Genomic DNA, 22,865 nt, shown 5'->3' with positions numbered 1-22,865 from the left:
AAAGAAAAGGGAATGTGATAATATTTAGCAATGCAACATCAGAGTATGCACAAATTTGGTGCAAAAGTTTCCGATGGCATGTTTATGTATTAATAAATTCTAGAAGACTCGCAAATAACTTACGTAATTCTATGGAATTCATAACGAGCAACTTCCCTACAGAACTACTAAAAGGTGTTCAGTATACTTAGTTTGTTCAAAAATTAATGTAAACACAAAATGATTGGACATTTAATGTGATTCTTGGTAAAATTCTTCAGGGCATGTGACCACATTTTCAGTACATAAAATTTTGCAACGTTTCAGTCACTGTTGCAAATGGCCTTCTTCAGAGCGTTTATTTTACTGTTGCACGATAAAAGTTCTTATGTACTAGTCTAAGAAGCTGTTTTCATAATCTGATTGGGTACTGAGGATGAGGAAAATCTATGATCGATGTCATTTATTCGTGTTTGTCCATTTCCACAAATAACAAGAAATAAAGCATTCTGGATTGGTGTTTGCTTTCTTTCTTGTCATTAGTGAAAATAGATGAATGAGAAATGAGCAGCAGTAATGGGATGGCACTATTCACTTGCTACCTAGTGTCAGCTGAGGTGTGCCAGTACTCTACGTACTTATGGCCACGGTGTGCTCCTGTGTGCCTGTGCAAGTTGCTTTGCCAAGAGGACCCACAAGATCAGCAACGAAGAACATCTGAAGACAAAACTAAAAAACTTCAGGTCCATCTTTGGAGCCAATGATTATTGGAAGTAGATGATAGACAAAACTACGGCACCAACGGATGAAGGCATAGGGAAGAGCAGAAGGAAGCACAAAAGCTGCCTTATCATCATACAAGGGTTCACTCCACAAGTGTTCAAATTTCTCTGCCAAGCAGATATCAACCCAATTTTCTGAAGCAGCAACGAAGTAAAATATGTTCTTGGCCCAATGAAAGATGCAGTTGCAAAGCTATAAACTACTGTAGTCTACAAAATGGGCTGTGAGTGCAGTCTAATGTACGTAGGTGTGGCAGGGCAGCTGATTAGCACATGGTATTTGGACATGAAAGATGCATCCGTGTAAGACAACATTCCAAGTCAGTGGTGGTGGAACATCAGGATGAGTGTGGCAAACGGGTAATATTTCAAGAAGCCCGCTTACTGGCAAAACCGCACTTACTGTGAGGAGGAAGATTAGAAAGGCAATCAAAATAGCCAAGCGACCTACCAACATCAATAGAGGAGATGGGTACAGTCTTCCAGCAGCTTGGCTGCCAGCAGTAACAGTGCCATGGCAGGACAGTTCTCACAAAACTGCTTGCACAGGCATGCGGAAAATCACAGCAATCGTAGGTACAGAGTACTGGCTCTCCTCAGCTGGCACTAGGCAGCAAGTAAACAGCACTGCGCCATTACTGCTGCCTGTATCTGCTGGCAAGAAATAAAGCAAGTGCCTGTAAAAGATGTCTACTTGTGCCTATAATAAGAAATAAAGCAAACACCAATAAAGGAAATCTAAATAACAGTAACAATATTTTTGTTAGTAGCTAGTTTCATAACAGAAAAAAATAAAAAAGATATTCATATGATGTATGATGCGAACTGTAAATTGAAAGTAATAGCATATGCAGAATGACATGGAAACAGATCAGGTAAGCAACATTTCAACCCTCCATCAACAGGGAAAAAAAAAAACCCCATTCATGGTTGGCTGGCTGAAAGAAAATGAGAAAGATTAAATATGCAAATAGAAGACTGAATGCAAAATGGTCAAAAATAGGTGATAACATATTGAAGTTGATTCAAGAACACCCTCAAAATTGCACTGGAATTAACAAAAATGATTCACTTACATGCTCATAAGCTAGTGCTGCAGTGAAACTTGACAGACTTTAAGGGTGCAGTTGGTTAGTGCTACAAGTTTATGAAGCATCATGGACTTAGCATCCAAACCAAAACCAAAATATCTCAGAAAATGCCACAAGAGAAAATATTATTTTTCCATCACTTTATTATTAAACTTTGAAAGAATACCAGTGTGGAACTAAGCCAAATAGGGAATATGAATGAAACTCCTCCGACATTTGATGTGCCGAGTAACAGAACTGTTGCCACGATAGGCGCTAAAACTGTAACTACAAAAACAAGTGGGCTGATGGTAGTAATTGTAATCCAGCGATCATTTTCAAGCATAAAATAGTGCCAAAATCTTCTGCAGTACTGCCAAGTGTTGTTCACGTACATGACGAGGGCTGGATGGATGTGGCCGGTATGAAATTATGGATTAACAGAGTTTGCGAGAGAAGGAAAGGTGCTTTATTAAAGAATAATTCTCTTCTTGTGCTAGATCAGTGTAGCAGTCAGTTGAAAAATTCTGTGAAAGAGAAATTGAGACAGGGAAATACAAAGATTGGTGTAGTTTCTGGAGAACTTGTTCACAATTGCAGCCTCTTGCTGTCTCGATAAATAAACCATTTAAAGTGCATATGAGAGAGAAATGGATTGTGGATGAAACCGAATATGAATTGACACCAAAGGCAGCTTTAAAACAACCTACAATCAAGTGTGTGTCTGTATAATTTAGATGTAACATGCCATACTACACGCATTGCTCCAGTCAACTTCTCATAAGGCTGATATTAAACTTTGTTGCCTTTTCATTACTCTGTGTTTTCCCTGATACAATTTCATTGAATGGCTAGTTTGCCTCATAGTCAGAGAGACCATTCATGATGCAAGTGTTCATGTCCAAATATATTGCATACTGGTGTTCAGCTGAGTGCAGTTCTAGTGAGAAATTCAGCAACAAAACTCAGGCCATAAATATTAAGTGATATTTCAAGATTGTTTCCTTTTGTGAATCTTTCCTAAAATTAATGCTAAAATATTCCCACTGGGAATTCTGAATTAGTTCCCTGCTAGCAAGCATGATGCTCAGACAAAGTACAAAGTTTATTATTTTGTGTGATAATTCATTTACCTTTTTAAAAGCGATTTCTCTTTAAAATATACGTCTAAATGAGATATTTAGCCCCAAAAAAAATTACCATGGTGACAATGCCTAACCTTTCTTTCTCCTTTCCCGTCATATTTTCAGCTTTCAGTTGAAGTAATCTTTCCTTTTCTGTAAAGGTACAGGCCATGTCTTTTGTATCCCCAGTCCCAGTCCAGCCTCCTCTTGCCGGGTGCTTGAGGTCAGTCTTGTATGTGTTCAGTTATTATTGACATTTTACTAAGCCCTACTTTTTTCTACAGTTGAATGAGACTGCTCCTCTTCTGCAGGCAACAGGCTATATCTTTCAGTTTTGACTTTCTTCGATAACCTTTCACCACATCACACTTCCTTTTTCCTGTTCATCAACTACTGTATCTCTTTTCATGGCCTCATTTCCATCTTAAGGGCATAAATGTTTATCTCTTGTTCTCCACCCTTCCTCTTGCATACATGTATCTTACATATTAATGATGATCATATTGAATTCCTTCCTCTATCTCATTAAAACCACAATCTTCAAGCTTGGAGCAACGCATAAGGCAGCAAGCACAGTCATCGCCCATAGTCATACTATTATTTGTGTTATTGTACGAGGGTATTTCGGAAAGTAAAGATACACCGTATGCCAGAGGAACAGAAGAGTTTTGGTGAGCAAGTTGGCAACACTGGTGTTAACCTTGAACTGTTAGCTTTCTCCTCGCGGTTGTTCGGCAGTTGAACGTTGCATCTGGTTGGAGTAGGTCGTGTTTAAAATGGCTGAGCCGATTCAGAAGTCCGCCAAATGTGAAGTGCGCTCCATCATATGTTTTCTTCATGCAAAATGTCAGCGACCAGCGGATATTCACAAAGAAATTGTTTCTGTTTATGGGAACATTATGAATCGACAAAATGTAACGAAATGGTGTCGTCATTTCTCTGAAGGTAGGACCGATGTTCATGACGAACAAAGAATAGGTCGGCCATCTGTGATCTTGATGCCCTTCTTTGGAGAACGGAGGAAGCAGTTCGTGCGAATAGACATCTCACATTGGAAGAATTGCATCAGATCATACTGGACGTGTCAATGACAACTCTTTATGATGTTGAGACTGTAAAGTTAGGGTACAGGAAATTGTGTGCGCGCTGGGTTCCAAAACTGTTAACAGAAGAACACAAAATGAAAAGGATGGGCTTTTCACTCGACTTCCTCACACGCTACGCTGAAGCAGGTGATGGGTTCCTTGATCGCATTGTGACATGTGACGAGACGTGGGTTTATCACCATACACCTGAATCCAACCAACAATCAATGCAATGGCGCTATTCGAATTCACCAAAAGCCAAGAAATGCAAAATGTCAATTTCAGCGAAGAAAATCATGGCTTCTGTTCTTTGGGACAGACAAGGCATTCTTGTGTTGGAATTTATGCCTCCTAGGACAGCAATTAATGCTACTGCCTATTGCCAGACTTTGAAACGTCTTCGAAGAGCAATTCAAAACAAATGCAGGGGAATGCTGACAAGTGGAGTCCGCTTGCTTCATAACAACGCTCATACTCACACAGCGCTCGTAACCAAAGCACTACTCAAACAATTCCAGTGGGACATGTTGGACCATCTGCCATACAGCCCGGACCTTGCGCCCAACGACTTCCATGTCTTCCGTTACCAGAAGTTACGTCTCGGTGGAAAATCATTCCATGATGATGAAGAGATCAATGATGAAGTTGAAATGTGGTTCAGACAACAGGCGGCAACCTTCTATGACTGTGGGATACAAAAGCATGTGCACTGACTTAACAAATGTTTGGATAATGGGGGTGATTTATGTCGAAAAATAACAAATAATCCAGTTAATAAGATTTAACTGATGTTTTCTAAATAAATGTTCTATTTAAGGAGTGCGAGCCATAGTATCTTTACTTTTCGAAATGCCCTCGTAAATAACTGCACAGTTACATGTGATTTTATATATTTGGGGTATCTTGCACTTGTCTCCTAGGCCTTCGTTTCTCTTATAATCTGGCTTGCTGATGGAAATTTGTCTGTACTGTGATAAAATGCTCTTTCATTATTTTCAATGCAATTAGAAGTGACTGCTACTTGATGAAATATCTCTACCACTTCAAAGAAGACAGCAGAATATTGACACACAAACTTTTCAAAAACATAATGGTGATTCTCCCACAAAGAGAATTAATGTTAACATGATGAAAAATGTCTCTACAAAATTCCTTTATCCTTTGGTGTTAAACTTTAAATTAAATAGAAATAACAACTGATGTGGCTCCACAAACTGTTCAGAGATGACAAGAAATGTGCCTAGAACTTCTGCTGTTGCTTCCAGACATCTCAGAAAAAGAAGAAGTTATACAATGTAATGCATGGTGAAAGTAAAGAAGAGATTGTGTCATGTACATGACGTTGGGAAAAGATGCTAAGGATAGGGAAGCGTATCGTAGAATGAATCAGGAGGCGAAAAATACATGATGGATTGAATGACTTTGATATGGAAAGGAAGTGCCAGGAGTTTGAAAGATATGGAGTGAGCATAAAGCATCTGAAACCCTTTTAGATCCTCTGGCAATAATTTTGTACATTAACTTTTACTGTGCCTTAGCTGCGACAGTAGTAATTTTCCACAATGGAAACCTGAAGTACACATTTTATTTAGTTACTGAAAAACACACAATGTGCAAAGAGAAATTACAAATGAATAGTTATTCCAGAGTCAGTTTTATATTCAAGGTTTTCCTCATTTTGCAGTTTTGAGCATAGTATCTCTCACAATGTTTCTTACACAAATTACAAACAGTCTTCGTTTGGCTGGTGAAGGGAAGCAGAGAGGTGTGATTGCCTACAGGTCTTCCAGCTGACCCATTCATTAGGTGGTGGCACAGGATCTGGAATGGTAACTCTGCTTATTTCAAAAATCTGTGGAGAATAACCTGACAGGATAATGAACACATACTCAGTCATCCCTTTACCTAAGGTTTCAGACACAGTTGTTGAACCATATAATGCAACACTGTCAGCTCACCAGCTTGTAGAAAACACAGGTGAAACCTATGTCATAGACAGTGAGGCACTGTACTACTTCTGCTTCCACACCCTGAAACTTGCAATGCCAACATATGGTGACTTGAACTACCTTGTGTTTCTCACAATGTTTGATGTAACAACTTGCCTGAGTTCCCGCGGTCAGCTGAATTATGACCTTCGTAAACTAGCTGTTAACTTGGTACATTTCCCTCGCCTCCACTTCTTTATGCCAGGTGTTGCTCCTCTCACTTCACGAGGATCTCAACAATACCTTTTCCTTACTGTACCTGAGCTTAACGCAGCAAATGTTCGATGCCAAAAACGTGATGGCCATATGTGATCCTTGGTCACAGTCATTACCTCACTGTGGCTGCCATGTTCCATGACTGCATGTCCATGAAAGAAGTAGATGAGCAGATGCTGAACTTTCAGAACAAGAATAGCAGTTACTTTGTAGAATGGATCCCCAACAAAGTGAAGACAGCAGTCTGTGACATTCCACCTAGAGGAATCAAAATGGCTGCTACATTTGTTGGTAATTCTACATCAATTCAGGAACTGTTCAAGCGTATATCGGAGCAGTTCACTGCCATGTTCCGCCAAAACGCTTTCCTCCACTGGTACACTGGTGAGGGCATGGATGGAATGGAGTTCACTGAGGCAGAATCTAACAGGAATGATCTGATCTCTGAATACGAACAGTACCAGGTGGTGACAGCTGATGTGGGTGCCCGAATTTGATGAACAACAGGAAGGAGAAGTTGAAGAAAACTGAACTGTGTAACATTCCTGCCTTTGTATAGCAGTTACCTGTGTTCCAGCAATGTTTCTTGTACATTTTATGGAACACTTAACAAAAATGGCTTACTGCTTATGACTGATTTGAGGTACACATTTGAGGAATATTCAACCTTTTCATCATGCACAAATGCTGCCAACTGTTGAGCATCACTGTGAAAATATCAGTATGTCAATGAAGTGGACATCACTGTGGAAATATCAGCATGTCAATGAAGCAGTGTGCAGCAGCTTGTGACCACTAGAATACACTATATTCCACTTTATAATTGAATATTGTTTTTGTTTTTTCCATGGTAATTATTGAATGATCATTTTACTATTTATTAAAATAGAGAATAATTTGTGTTTGCACATACAGAAAGATTTTAATTACTCCAGAAAAAAATTGGCTCAGAAAGGATTAAAGCTAGTTTGAACTTGTCTGTGCTTAGTGACAAAAATTGACCTTGAAAATGTGAGGTTTCTTCCTTACTACTGTCAGAACAAATCCATTTGAGAGTATTATGGGCACAAATGAAAGAAAAAATCATGTCCATAAATTTGATGTTCAGAATTAAAGTTGTACAGGTTTACCTGAGGAAGCCTTTGATTATGTTATAGTAAAACACTGAAGTGTTTATCCTACCCTGAAAATTAACAAGAAAGTGACAATTTGAAGAAATGCAGCAAAGAAAATTCTGTGTAACTCATCCTCATTGCTTCCAGTGTCTCCTTGGGTACTGAATTTTCAGACGCATTTAATTCTTCAGAATAGGAAAATGAAACAATAAATCATGTGAACGATTGTGTGTCTTATTCTCTCTCTTCCCCATGCTTGTGGATTCTGCACACTCTTTACACTCTTATTTCCTGTTTTCTTTTCTTGCCCTCTCCCCACTGTACAACTGTACAATTTATCAATATGTGACAGTACAGCCTCCACATGTACACCGCCTATGCTGCCATACTTCTCAGTTTTAACTGGGGGGGGGGGGGGGGGGGGCTCAGGTTAAAACTAATGAGCACTTAAATGTTCATGTAATCAAAATTGAAACAGGTTTATAATTTAACAGGTGGCCAACAGTAATGTGATTTGCAATTTGCAACATATGCTTTACAGTTCTCATGAAAATAAATTAAATACGAAAAGATTCAAAAGATTCATGAGTGGAGCTATGAATGCTGTTTCAGCATGATTTTCAGACATTTTCTTAACATTTGGTTGCACAACCATAATAAATTGTTCAAAAGAAGGCATTATCCTCTATTGTCTCAATTGTATCCAGGTGCCTTGTTAGCCTTGTACCTGGCCACCTCGTACATGCATTGGACAGCTTTGTTGATGGTTTTGCTTGATGGCAAAGTTTGCTGGGTTCTGCTAGCCGTGTGTGGTCACAGGCCTGATGGCTGCAGATTTATGACAACTGAAATCCACAGCAAAAATGTGGTGGGGGAAGCTTGCAGAGTAGGTGGAGAGGTACATACCATACTTTTGTCCCTCCAGCCACCTGTTTTGCTGCTCTGTAGTATAGAATGTTAAAACTTACGTAAATCAGGAGGGAAAAAATCAATAGATTACTTTCTTGTTGTGTGTATATTTCTCTAGCATATAAAATGTGTTAATGACCATTGATCTGATGTAAATAAGAAGGTGATGTGCTACCTACATGTGATTCTGCTGCAGTTTGGTAACATATTACAAGTATTTGTCCTTTACATGTATAAAACAAATTTGCTGTATATATAATTTGTCTGCAATTTTCTAACATAAATGAACTCAGCGTTTTCACTGAATGTCCTGTGTTTGTGTAGGTCTGATATCATCTGACTCATTATCACCAGAAGAACAACAAAGAATGAAAGTGGCGTTTGCAGAGGGTTACCTTGCTGGAAATGGAGTGCGTTCCCCAGGGCGAACTATGAAATGGCTGAAGGTGATTCAGCAGCTGCTAATGATCACCATTTTTCTTGCAATATTTATTTCTTTGATGGGTAAGTTGTATTGAAGTAATATGTTCATTTTGAAACTGAATTTTAATCAATTCTGACTTTCAACAGCCAAGAATTAATTCTGACATGTGGTAATAATGAGAAGTACTCTATGCTATGCAGTTGGTAGTAGTTCGCAGATTGTAGATGTGGGTATATGAGATACGTTCAGAAAAAAAGTGGAATTTTTGTTTTTTGGAAAGAATTTTATTTGTCTACATAAATGTTATCCTGTTCAAAATACCCCCCCCCCCCCCCCCCAAATTAGATATTATGAACCTATACCAGTGTTTTTTCCAGTCCTCGAAACATTTCTGATACTCGGATCTCTGGAATAACTTTAAGGTCTGTAAGCAATGTTTTGTAGTATCACCTCTGCTTCTAAAATGACAACTCTGTAAGCTTTTGTGTACTTTTGCGAACACAAAAAGGTCGTATGTGGTCATGTCAGATTAGTGTAGAGACTGGAACTTTATTGAGTCATGGTGCAGTAATTTTGCTACAAATCCAGGTGTACTTCAAACTCCCCCCTCCCACCCCCCACCGCCCCTTGGCTCCTCAACCCCTTGATTGCTCAATATTAAAGGCATTGAACTTGTAAGCTATACTCTGTATTGATCATTTGACCATGTGGTAAGAACTGATGATGTAGTATGAACACATTTGACCGCACTTGTCCAGCCTTTTTTTTTTTTTTTTTTTTTTTTTTTTTTTTTTTTTTTTTTTTTTTTTTCTGTTCTGGCAGTTCGGAATGTATCCACTAAGATGACAGAGTTTTATTTCCGACATCGTGTTTGTAAACCCATGTTTGTTTCATCTCCTGTTGAGACATGTTTCAATAATTCTATATCATTGTTGACTTCATCTAGTGGGTCTGGAACTACTTGCTTTCACCACTATTTTTGTTTGAAATTCAACAATTTGGAAAACATATTGTTTCATACCCAAAACATCACGTAATGGTACAAGCCATTTGATATGGCATCATAATCAGCAACTTCTTGCGAATCAGTGATAATTCACTTTCTCCATAATTTCATCAGTTGATATGCTGGGGAGGCCCTGGCACTTATCATCATCGTCACGGCCTTCATCAAAATGCTTATACCACTTGTGACAAAACTCATCAAAATGAATACTTAATGTTACTGAAACTAGACTTAATCCTTTTCTAATAATAAAATTTCACACACATTCTCCAATCCATTTTTTGGTATGAAATAAATACCTACTGAAACTACCAAAGGATTTGTAACATTTATGGTGAAACAGAAGGGAAAGGTAGGTAATAGTGGTGCGAAATGAATAGATCAGACGTTTTGTGGAGTTCCCATGAAGCAAAATGTTAACTGAGCTAAATTTTGAGTATAACAATTGTAGTCTGTTTCCAAATCAACATTCCTTTCACATACCTCAAATAACATATAAATGTCTCGATTTGTACTGGAAATGCAAGGGCCTAGTCCTGCTCTGGCGCATTAAGCTAGAACACAGAGATTCTGTTACACTTCACTAATCTGAGACCTTGTATTGATGTCATCGTCCCAGTGCTGTTGTAGTGTTCAGGTTGCGAGTTTGTTGTTCTTATAGTGAGGCTGTAAAGTAACTGGTGAGATGGCTAAGCCTTTCGATTCTACAAAATGATATTTGTCCCAAGTTATGGATTTCCAGTACCTTTTTTATTGAAAGCACACAAAGCAGATAAAGTTATAAACTGCTACAAAGTCAAAACAATTCACGGTTTATGTTAGAATTGATCAAAATCCTGTTGCATTAAGTCTTGTAGAAAACATATTCACAAAAATTATATACACTGTTCTTCTGTGCTTTGCATGCAGATTCGCATTATTTGAATACAATATTATGTCTTCCAGAATGAGACTCACTCTGCAGCGGAGTGTGTGCTGATATGAAATTTTCTGGCAGACTAAAACTGTGTGCCGGACCGAGACTCGAACTCAGGATCTTTGTCTTTGGCCAACTGAGCCACCCAAGCATGACTCACGCCTTGTCCTCACAACTTTACTTCTGCCAGTACCTCGTCTCCTACCTTCCAAACTTCGCAGAACCTCTCCTGCGAAGTTTCGTATCAGCGCACACTCAGCTGCAGAGTGAAAATCTCATTTTGAAACATCCCCCAGGCTGTGGCTAAGCTATGTCTCCGCAATATCCTTTCTTCCAGAAGTGCTAATTCTGCAAGGATTACAGGAGAGCTTCTGTGAAGTTTGGAAGGTAGGAGATGAGGTACTGGTAGAAGTAAAGCTGTGAGGATGGGGCGAGAGTCGTGCTTTGGTAGCTCAGTTGGTAGAGCACTTGCCCGCGAAAGGCAAAGGTCCTGAGTTCGAGTCTCGGTCCGGCACACAGTTTTAATCTGCCAGGAATTTTCAATATTCTGTCTTATTTGTGTGGCTAGTAACATGAACCATGCCTTTCAACCCCTTACTCCAGATTGACAGGACAGCCCGAATCACTCCACTCCGTAGCATTCTTTTCGCGGGCCCTGAAGGTGCACGAAGTGCTTAATCTGTGTGTCATAATTCCGATATTAATAAAATTGTTATAAAAATGAGACCTGAAATAAGTGGATTAAAGCTTCCTACTGAGAATGTACTGAGCTGGACACACAATAAAAGCTTAATTATACTTATCAAATGTTAATATATGAATCTAAAAAATATGGCGGACTGCCTCCTGTTTCGGCCACCAATCAGATTATCCTTTACAAAACTGTCGCAATTTTTCATGGAATTGGTACTCACTGTACCGTCTGTCTTCCTGTCACTCCGCCTTTACTGCCATGCCTTGTCTATTGTAATCTTACACAAACTGTGAAGTCAGTCTTGGGAAAGAATCTAATGGCTCCAAAGTCAGAAATATCAAACCTATCTGACAGCTGATAGCAGAATAATATACAGTATGGTTAACAGTGTGCAGATATTTTTCAGACATGTTTACCAACACAACATAACACAACACAGTGCAACAACATGTTTACCAACTCAACAATGAGAAAATCTTGCAAATCAGACTAATTTTTGAGTGCATCTCTTAGACCTACTTGATTTCCTGCAGAGAGGAAATCACACCAAGATAAACAGTTTTAGTTGTATGTTAATACTTACAGTAAAAAGGTCTTTCTTTTGATCAATTGTTTAGTGGCAAACTGACTGGAAATGGCATGCAGCAGAAAAAGCACTGAGATTTATTTTTCTTTTTACTTATAATTCTGGGGAAGGGGGAGGGGGGGGGGGGGCGAGGCAGAAGAGAAACACAACATCTAAATAAAAAGAATAAGCTTGTCAGTCAAATAGCAAGAGCTGTAAGTACACTCAACATCCATAAGAAATAGTCTTATTTGAAACTGTGATGATTTCACTTTAACATGGGTCACTTCTCCCCATACCCTCTGTGCATCTAGAAGGACATTATCATCAAATTGGAAGAGATATCTTCACTTCACTGTTTCCATTTCCCCTGCAGCATATGAATACTGTTAAGAGTATCTTTTGTCTATTGCTTGTAAGAGAAAGAAAGTAAATGAAAGACATGGAAAGCGAAGACATGGAAATCGAATTTATCAGCTCTAATTATAACTGACAAAATTTGCAAAGCAAAAGTTAAATGATGTGTCATTTCAATTCTATATTCTAGTTTACAATATTCTTTCCTTTTTCTTGTTCTTCAGTTTTACAGTTATGGTAATGATTATTTGTTCTTTAAGCTCCATATTTTAACAAACTTTTGCAAATGTAAATTTCATTTTGCTTATTATTTTGTCATTGAAATGTGAGTCTGGTTTTACAGCAAGCACAAGTGGCTCTGTTTTCCGTGTGCAGCTAGGCAGCCAAATAGAAGTGGATCCTGAAGAGATACACATCACATTCGCTGATGTAAAGGGGGTATGTTATCTATGAACCATGTATAGTGTTAATTTGTTTTATATAATTAATGATTAATAGTAATTTAATTCATGTAATTCCACCTCCCATACTACCTGTACAAAGTGAAATTTGTACATTTAGTACCCAAGCTGAATTCATTCAGAGTAAATGCGAAGGAAAAAAACCTACTTCATGGATTGTTTTCTTTTAAGAACATGTAAAAAAATTTGTCGTATTGGAACACTGTTACACATACTTACTTTGCATATTAAGATATGGCATAATGTTTTGGGGGAGCACCAGCATGACACTCATTTGTACTTTGAAAGAGAACAACAAGAATAATCAAAGGGGGTCATAATAAAAAATCGTGTAAAATTATTTTTTATTTTTTTTTTATTTATTTTTTTTTTCCCAGAGACTTTAAAATAAAGACCCTGGCACTTATCTGTATTTATGTAAGTCTGTTCTGTGGAAGGCACACCAATAATTCTAAGTGTGGAACAGTCAATTCCATAGCTATGGTGAAAGAAGTAAATGATTTTTCATAGATAAATAGGCGCAAAAGCCATATATCAAAAATGTGCTTGTTTTCAGCCAAAAATTCTGTTTAGTGCAGTAGGAGAGGAAATGAAAAGAATATAAGGATTCTAATTTTTTAACAGTTTAAAAATACTAACAAACATCAGTTTATTTATTTATTTATTTATTTTAAATTGAGGAATACAGCATCATATTTAAAGTACCAGGGAAGCAGGTTGCTAGCCGTACTTGCCACGGGTCCCTTATTCCAAAGTAACTTGTATCCCGACTGTCAGGACCACTTACTTGGCCACTCATACATTGCCCGTGGTTCAGGAACTAGGACATGACAACAGGAACCCACACCATCAACCACAGATCAAGATAAGATGGATAGTTTTTATGATGCACTCAGTGATGTAGTTGTTAGAGTAAAGGACAAGGACAGTGTTCTGCTCATGGTTGATTTTAATGCCAGGATTGGAAATCGAACAGAAGGGTATGAAAAGGGTATGGGTAAATTTGGAGAGGATATGGAGGCCAACAAGAATGGGAAACAACTCTTGGATTTCTGTGCCAGTATGGGCTTAGTAATCACAAACTCCTTTTTTAAACATAAGAACATTCACTGGTATATTTGTGAAGGCAGGGGAACCAGATCTGTCATTGACTATATAATAACAGATCTGGAATTCAGGAAGGCTGTGAGGGACACACGTGTATCCAGGGGATTCTTTGATGACACTGATCACTATGTAATCTGCACTGAAATTGGTATTGTGAGGCCGAAAGTGCAGGAGGTCAGTTCCATATGTAGGAGGATAAGAGTGGAGAAACTTCAGGATAAGGAAATCAGGCACAAGTACATAACAGTGATCTCATAAAGGTACCAGTTAGTTGAATGTAGTCAATTACAGTCATTGGAAAAGGAATGGACAAGGTACAAGGACACAGTACTAGAAGTAGCTAAAGAATGTCTTGGAGCAGTAGTGTGTAAAGGTAGGATGAAGCAAACAGCTTGGTGGAATGACACAGTCAAGGCAGCCTGTAAAAGGAAAAAAAGGCATATCAAAAATGGCTACATACTAGAACTCAGGTAGACAGAGAAAGTTATGTTGAAGAAAGAAACAAAGCCAAACAAATAATTGCAGCATCCAAGAAGAAATCATGGGAAGACTTTGGAAACGGGTTGGAGACTATGGGTCAAGCTGCTGGAAAACCATTCTGGAGTGTAATTAGCAGTCTTCGAAAGGGAGGTAAGAAGGAAATGACAAGTATTTTGGACAGGTCAGGAAAACTGCTGGTAAATCCTGTGGATGCTTTGGGCAGATGGAGGGAATATTTTGAAGAGTTGCTCAGTGTAGGTGAAAATACGATCAGCAATGTTTCAGATTTCGAGGTAGAATGGGATAGTAATGATGATGGAAATAGGATCACATTTGAGGAAGTGGAGAAAATGGTCAATAGATTGCAGTGCAATAAAGCAGCTGGGGTGGATGAAATTAAGTCAGAACTCATCAAATACAGTGGAATGTCAGGTCTTAAATGGCTACACAGGATAATTGAAATGGCCTGGGAGTCGGGACAGGTTCCATCAGACTGGACAAAAGCAGTAATCACACCAATCTTTAAACATGGAAACAGAAAAGATTGTAACAACTACAGAGGTATCTCTTTAATCAGCATTGTGGGTAAAATCTTCTCAGGTATTGTTGAAAGGAAAGTGCGAGTATTAGTTGAGGACAAATTTGATGAAAATCAGTGTGGGTTTAGGCCTCTTAGAGGTTGTCAGGACCAGATCTTTAGCTTACGGCAAATAATGGAGAAGTGTTACGAGTGGCACAGGGAATTGTATCTACGTTTTATAGATCTAGAAAAGGCATATGACCGGGTTCCTAGGAGGAAGTTATTGTCTGTTCTACGTGATTATGGAATAGGAGGCAAACTTTTGCAAGCAATTAAAAGTCTGTACATAGATATATGTGAATAGAAAAATCTCATTAAACAGTATTATGAAAAGGAAAGTTCTACTTACCAAATAGTGGAGAAGCCAAGTTGTAGATAGGCCAGCAAAAGACTGTCACAAAATAAGCTTTCTGCCATCAAGGCCTTTGTGTCAAAACTAGATGACAGACACACACACACACACACACACACACACACACACACTGTAACAATCCATTTTTTTTTTTTTTTTTTTTTTTGCCTATGTGTGACTCACCATCTCCGCTACATGGTAAGTAGCAACTTTCCTTTTCATAATATTGTTACATTCTATCCTGGATTCTCTATTGTTTGAAAATGTAACTAAAATAATACCGCATCTCCAGTTAATGACAACACACGGGTCACAGCATCAGAACCATAACTGAATCATTGAGAATCCTTCAAGATGGGAAATTAATTGTAATCTGATGTGTTTCAGTTGAAAAGGAACTGTTTAAGAGTATAACCACATGCTTGACACATACCATCTGGTGCTTTGCACCAATTAGACTTCATTTTACAAGTTTCTTTTTGGCTTTTAGTACATGGAAAAAAACTAGGCACAATTTTTACATTCTCGGAGATTAGTTGCTGCTTCTTCTTATGACTACCCCTTTGCCTTTATCATTGCTTGTATCCATCGTGTTGATCTATTCTGCATCCCAGATATCAAAATCGATCCTTATCCCTGGTTGTGACATTTAGTCCTCCAGCATATTTTTGATTGCTGCTACAATCTATAGTGCTACAGTAGACTGAAAAATGCAACTTAATTTACATTTTGAATGCTCTTCTCCACCCCTTACACACAATAGTCATATATCTCTCTCTCTCTCTCTCTCTCTCTCTCTCTCTCTCTCTCTCTCTGTGTGTGTGTGTGTGTGTGTGTGTGTGTGTGTGTGTGTGTACATGCCAGCTGCTTGGCAACATTTTGTGAGAGTTTCATGACTCATTACCTTGAACTCTGATAACATTGTAGACTTGCATGATATTTCAGTGTCTGATGTAAATCTATGTGTTTAGATTTTTGCCTCCTTGTCTCCTGTTTATTCCAATAACTGAGATGACAAAACTATGAGAACAGCAAATCCACAGGGATGCCATAACAATAGCTGTAAAAAAAAGGAAATTACTTTTCAAGCTCATTCTTTATAAAACATTAATAATGGATTTTATTAATTGTACTGGCCTTCAGTTGGAAAATGTTGGTTTTGCCAAGTTTTATTTCCATTAGCCTTTTGGTAGTTAATGCTTTTACCAGAAAAATTCAGAATTATAATTTGATTCAATTTATTTTTGTGAATTCCTTCCATCTTGTTTTCTAGTTCAGAAATACATTCAAAAGTCTTGATGTCTACATAAATATTCTAGCAGAAGTCCAAAAGTGACTGCAAAATATTACAAGACCTGGACATGGGTTACGTACGTTTTAATCTGATTGGAAGTTTCAAATCAGTACACACTCCCCAACAGAGTGAGAAATCATTCTGAAAACAATCCTCAAGGCTGTGGCTAAGCTATTTTCTCTGCAGTATAGTTTCTTCCAGGAGTGGTAGCCCTGCAGTGCGTGAAGGTGAACTTCGGTGTAGTATGAAAGCTAGAAGAAGAGATACTGGCAGAAGTTAAGTCTGCGAGGACAGGTTGTGAGTTGTGCTTGGATAGCTCGGCTGGTGGACCAGTTAGTTGCACATGAATGTGGTAAATCATACATAAAAAAAATATTTTTTAAGAAAATTATGTGAAATGCAGAATAGCAGTTGGCGATGTGTGATGTTGACTGCTTTGATGAGATATCAGACCTAATTAGAGAATTATAACAATGAAAATAATCAATTAGAGAATTGCATTCCATAAATGATGTCAGGACTTTACCTGTACGTAAATGTGCAGTGGCAGAATGAAATATACTTCTGTAGGTCACAATATATTTATAATTATGAAAAAAAGCAGTGGATGTGAAATTATATTGTGAATGTAGAAAATTTGAAGGGAATGTAAAACTGGGGTTACACTGTATGTTAACAGTTTTAGTGTGAGTCTTGCAAAAGGCAGCCTATTTTTGACCTGTTCTGTGTAGCTACTGTCACCACCCCTAGCTAATGCAATCATCTTGTTCTAGGTGTCTTGACGTAAGTAATGCTGCATGTCAATAACTACTCTCCTTGAGGCTGTGCCATGACCATTCTCCAGAAGTGATGTTTTCTATGTTGTCCACAGGGACATTTTATACAGTGTGGCTACCTCTCTCTCTCTCTCTCTCTCTCTCTCTCTCTCTCTCTCTCTCTCTCTCTCTTTATCTGTCCCCCTCTCCCTCTGTACCTCTGTGGTAATAATGCTTTATACACATCACTTTATTAAAATATATGTTTCGACGAAATACAAGGTGATAAAGTTAGTGAGAAGTTTAAATATGACATCTTGTTGATCATAGTTCCCAAAGTTTAAATAGCAAAAACTTTTAGACATGTAAATTGCTTTTGTGATATTGATAGAAGAAAAATCTTTGTTTTGTTGATACGGTATATGTTCTGTGTTTCAGGTTGATGAAGCAAAACAAGAACTTAAGGATGTTGTTGAATTTTTGAAGAATCCAGAAAAATTTTCAGCTTTGGGTGGGAAACTCCCTAAAGGAGTTTTGCTTGTTGGACCACCAGGCACTGGAAAAACCCTTCTAGCCCGTGCTGTAGCAGGTGAAGCTGGAGTCCCATTCTTTCATGCAGCTGGTCCAGAATTTGATGAGATTCTTGTCGGTCAAGGAGCTAGGAGAGTTCGTGATCTCTTCAGTGAGTTCCAAGTAGAATTTTATTAATTATTGTCAATTTGTGGCAATCTTAACCAAGTAATTAGATGTATCTGAATATGTAGAATTGATCCAGCCAAGCATCAAATCAATAATTATTAACTCAGCAAAATTTGCTCTTGTGTTCTGCACTCCACAGTTAGAAAGAGACAGGTAATAAATCCACATCTTAGTTGGATGACAGTGTATCAGAATCGTTCACCTCCATTCACAACTTGAAAAGTGAAACATCACAGTGTATACATAAGAAATTAAGTTATGCTGTGTCTGCTTCACAAGCAAGTTTTAACTCCTGTTATGATGTCCCTTGTGTTCTCTCACTGTATTGTACTGTTCAGTTGTAAATAGCAGTTGTGTTTTGTGTTTATTGTAGTTAAGATTTTAACTTGACACAAAAAGACTGATAGTAGTATTTGCATGCATATGATGTAAATTACATATGGCCAAAATCCTCAAGGCATTTCATTCTATTACATAGAATACATTTAGATGCTGCTGATGCTGTTTTATTGTGAGGACCATTATGCATTCATTTTCATTGTAGGTCTTGCAGTAACATTGCGAATAAAAAATGAGATGCATTCATTGCCTTCATAAATTTTGTTATTAATCAAAATCCAGAAGTATATGCATTTATCTCAATTGTGAAGATGTATTTGCCTGCTGTCAAAGTGGTCATTGAGAAACTGAACATAGTTTTCAACCATGCATGTGATAATACAAGATAGACATGATTTTGTACACTACCGTGTAGTTTTCACTGTAAGGAATGCATGGAATAAATTATGCCTAGGATTTTGCATGTCTGCAGGTATTTTAGGTGATGTGACATTGAAAAAGGCGGAAAGAGGCTGGCTGGATAAAAGTTATACAAAGAATTATTTTTCTCTCTTTTATGCACAACAGTTATAGAGTAGCTGGTGATTGCTTAGCCTCTTGTAATGGTCTTTAAACATTATTGCGGTATTTTATAGATTTTATTCATCTAGAAGGGCTCTTCAGTTATTTTGCAGCATTAAAGAATGCGCTTCTCGTTAAATAGTCACAAGTGAAAAGAGCGTGTATTTTTCACCTAATATGAAACTATGAGTTTTTTACAACCCAAGTAGGGGGTATTGAAATGACACTTTTAAATCCCTGCATGCTCAGTCAAGATGACCTTCACCCTTTGTGAGTTTGCAAGATGGTCAGATTTGCAGCATTTTGTGCCCAATATGGAATAGTGTCATGCAGGGAATGATAAGGCTATCCACTGGTACCTGCAAATAGTGTGCAAACTGTAGTGTGATAGAAGAAAGACAATGAGGGAAACTGTTTCAGAGATTGGGCAAAATATATCATTTGGTAACCTAGGTATATTGTATTTGTTTAGCATTCCCAGATAATCGGTGTGATCTTACAAATTATAACCTTCAGTCAAGGAAGAATAGAAATTGTGCTTTTTTACAAGTTGGACATGTCAGCTCAAGATAGTGGGCCTGCTCTTTCTCTTTGATAAGAATTTACGCAAAAGTCTTATACTTAATCTATCTTTCACAGAGGCAGCAAAAGATCGTGCCCCATGTGTTATATTTATTGATGAAATAGACTCTGTTGGAGCAAAACGTACAAACTCTGTTCTTCATCCATATGCGAATCAAACAATCAACCAGCTGTTATCGGAAATGGATGGGTAAGTTATATGTCATCTGTTATCTGTCTGTTTGTATGTATGTATCTATGTCTTTCTTTCTGCTGGTCGTGCCATATTGAAGCTAAATGCTTTTGTATCAGTAAGTCAAAGATGTGAAATGCTCACCTGTAACATCTGCTAAGTATTGAAACGTTAAGTGAGTCAAAGTGCAGCTAAATAGTATCAGCTGACTATATGTAGTGCATGAGGAGAGATCGCTACATAGCTCAAAGGTATGCTGAATGATACATAAAAGCACTTAAATTAGATATATCTAGCTAGCTGTTAAACTTACATACCTGTGTGTTAGCGTAGGTCGAAAATACAGCTACTTTCAACTGAAAACATTCTGACCTGTCTATTTGAGTATATATATGTGTCTGCTTGTGTCTGTGTATGTGTGGATGGATATGTGTGTGTGTGCGCGAGTGTATACCTGTCCTTTTTTCCCCCTAAGGTAAGTCTTTCCGCTCCCGGGATTGGAATGACTCCTTACCCTCTCCCTTAAAACCCATATCCTTTTGTCTTTCCTTCTCCTTCCCTCTTTCCTGACGAGGCAACCATTGGTTGCGAAAGCTAGAATTTTGTGTGTATGTTTGTGTTTGTTTGTGTGTCTATCGACCTGCCAGCGCTTTTGTTTGGTAAGTTTCATCATCTTTCTTTTTAGATATATTTTTCCCACGTGGAATGTTTCCCTCTATTATATTCATATATATATATATACACACAAAAGCATTTCTCACGTATTGGTATCCAAGGGCTTTAGCAACAAGCTGCAGTAAGAAATCTGACATAGTTTCACTTTGTGTGTATAGAAAATTGTGTGAAGCTCAATTGAGTACAGAAAATTGCATGGAACTCAGTTGTGTCAACTTCCCATGATAACACTATTTTAAACCTCTTACGTATATGAGCACCAACATTGTCATTTTGGTTATCAACGTAATGTCTATTAATCAGTAGTATTTATCTAAAATAATTTCAATAATGTGCAATTGCTGGTTGCTTCATTTTGTTGTGGCAGATATTGTATTGATGGTTAGATCAGTTTGCTGATTTTTGTGGCCGTAGAGACGACAAGCACTATCAGCATTATTTTGGCAACTGCAAACTGTGCTGTCCAAAACAATGGAATACGCCATAGGTTTACGATAGCATGTAAGAATGGTGTCACCATTCTCAGTTGATACTATTTCCCGTGCATCTAAGGTAGAATATTGGAAATCATCAGAAATAGCTCATTCCAAAGTTATAGATGTATATATTACTTCAGTGATAGTATTAGAAAATTCAGACAAATGGAGATAAAAAAGCAGTTTACAATCCATATATGTAATTACAGGATGAAAGAGGGCAAAATAAGTAGACAGTTTCTGCTATAATTTCAATTTATCCTGTTTGGGGTGATTTATTGTTTCCCCCTTACTTGTTTTACATTTGAATTTGTCACATCTACATATTTTCTCTGTTGCAGCTTTCATCAGAATGAAGGAGTGATAGTCCTTGGAGCTACAAACAGGAGGGATGATTTAGATAAAGCTCTTCTCCGTCCAGGAAGATTTGATGTTGAAGTAACTGTAAGGATACTCCAGAAATTTACATTTTGTGTTCTGATCATGTTAATGTGTAGAAAATAGTTCTCTGTTTCATTATTAGTGTCAGGAGTAAGTGCCTGATAGTCAGTTGCCCCCCAAAAAATTACTTAAATTTCTTGTAGCTGATTGCCTAGATGTCATTTTAACAGCAGCAAAGACAATGTGGTGTGTTATCAGTCATGAAACTAAACTTGAAAAGGTAAATGATAAAACTCCCTGTGATTAGCTACGAGACATATGACATTTGATTCAAATCAGTGGTCATTAGATTCAGTGAATTCTTCCTAACAGTATCTGAAAACACAAGAACAAAGAGGGGAAACTTAGTTGTTTAAGGGGCAACAAAAATATTAGGTCACTGAAAACTTCATAACTAGTCAATGGGTCAAGGTACATTTCCTAAAATATGCAGTAGTAATACCTGTTTATAGGCAAATAACCCATAATTAGACCAATCTCCCCCATTTGTGCTTTCATCCCCCTCCCCCCACCCTCCCAAAGATTTCTTTACTGAATAAACTAAGTTCTGGAAGAAATTTTGGCCTTTTCTGTGATGTTGGCAAAGCATTAGATTGCATAATAATAAAATGCTAGGGAAACTGCCACATTATTTTATGGTTGTAAAACCATTCCCCACACATGGATGACCATGAATATCCAAAAATGGATCACATTAATAAATGATGCCACAGGAATAAAAGTAAATTTGCAGTGACGAAGCATTAAATATGATACCCAGCAAGATTCAGTTCCAGGTTTCTCCATTGTTGTACACAACAAACAACTGCAACAGATATGGCTATACGTATGCACGCAAACTTTCAGACAAACGCAAATCGATATTGTTTTCTTTCAGACACATGAATGCGTCACTGTTGGTAAGAGAAGTAGAAACGAAGGTGAGAGTGGAAGGGAAGCATTTACAAAGGACAGAGATAGTTATTGGCCTGCAATACAAAATGTTCTCCACCCTTGGTGGGCTACACTGGCAACCCTTTGGCAGTACTTTGGCAGCTATCTGCAACAACTTGCAACATCAACAATATTGCCTAGCTGTATTGCCATCTACTGCAGCCACATTGCAACGTCAACAGCAACACTAATGCTGCCAAATATTGCTGTAACACATGACGCACCTAAATGGCCTTGAGTAAAAGAGCAGTGGGATCAAAAAATCAGTGTGGGTAGATTAGAATTAGTCGTGATTTGATGTTAATATGCTTTACAGTAATAACCTGTAGTGTAAATAATTGGTAGAATTCAACCATTGTTTAATGGAATGTTACATAATTCAGGTATGTGTTTCAAAAGACAGACCTCTCATCATCAGATTGCTGGATCTAAATGGATGATTTTAATGTAAGACAAGGACCCATAGTCCAATGTATTTTTTATTTTATGCTAAATGGCATGCATGGGCTTTCAGTTTTTGTTTATTTTGGTAGTATTGTCGTTTTATGTTGATGACACATGCTTTGTTTATTTGTTGTTATATCTTTGCAATTTTCAAGCTGTTAGGTTAGTTTCATTATTGCTGCTGTGGCGTTAATCATGGATGCCCCACTGTCTATTTGCGCCAAAGAAGAGCAATGTTCAGTGATCCATTTTTTCTGGTTGGAAGGCTTATCAGGGGCCGAAAT

The 22,865-nt window shown here is 37.8% G+C and overlaps 1 protein-coding gene across 1 annotated transcript in view; it reads left to right on the top strand.

The window, feature by feature from the left end:
• Nucleotides 1-22,865, top strand: part of LOC124776714 (ATP-dependent zinc metalloprotease YME1L-like) — a 94,612-nt gene that overhangs the window by 40,900 nt on the left and 30,847 nt on the right. The window contains exons 5-9 of the mRNA XM_047251826.1: nucleotides 8,593-8,772; nucleotides 12,574-12,668; nucleotides 17,698-17,941; nucleotides 19,498-19,630; nucleotides 21,105-21,207. Of these exons, the coding sequence (XP_047107782.1) occupies nucleotides 8,593-8,772; nucleotides 12,574-12,668; nucleotides 17,698-17,941; nucleotides 19,498-19,630; nucleotides 21,105-21,207 (755 nt within the window). The remainder of the gene's footprint in view (nucleotides 1-8,592; nucleotides 8,773-12,573; nucleotides 12,669-17,697; nucleotides 17,942-19,497; nucleotides 19,631-21,104; nucleotides 21,208-22,865) is intronic.

Source organism: Schistocerca piceifrons, chromosome 2 (assembly GCF_021461385.2).
Source record: "Schistocerca piceifrons isolate TAMUIC-IGC-003096 chromosome 2, iqSchPice1.1, whole genome shotgun sequence".
In the NCBI taxonomy this organism is placed as follows: domain Eukaryota; kingdom Metazoa; phylum Arthropoda; class Insecta; order Orthoptera; family Acrididae; genus Schistocerca; species Schistocerca piceifrons.
Note: the sequence above shows the minus strand (reverse complement) of the source record. Positions and strands in the feature narration are given on the sequence as shown.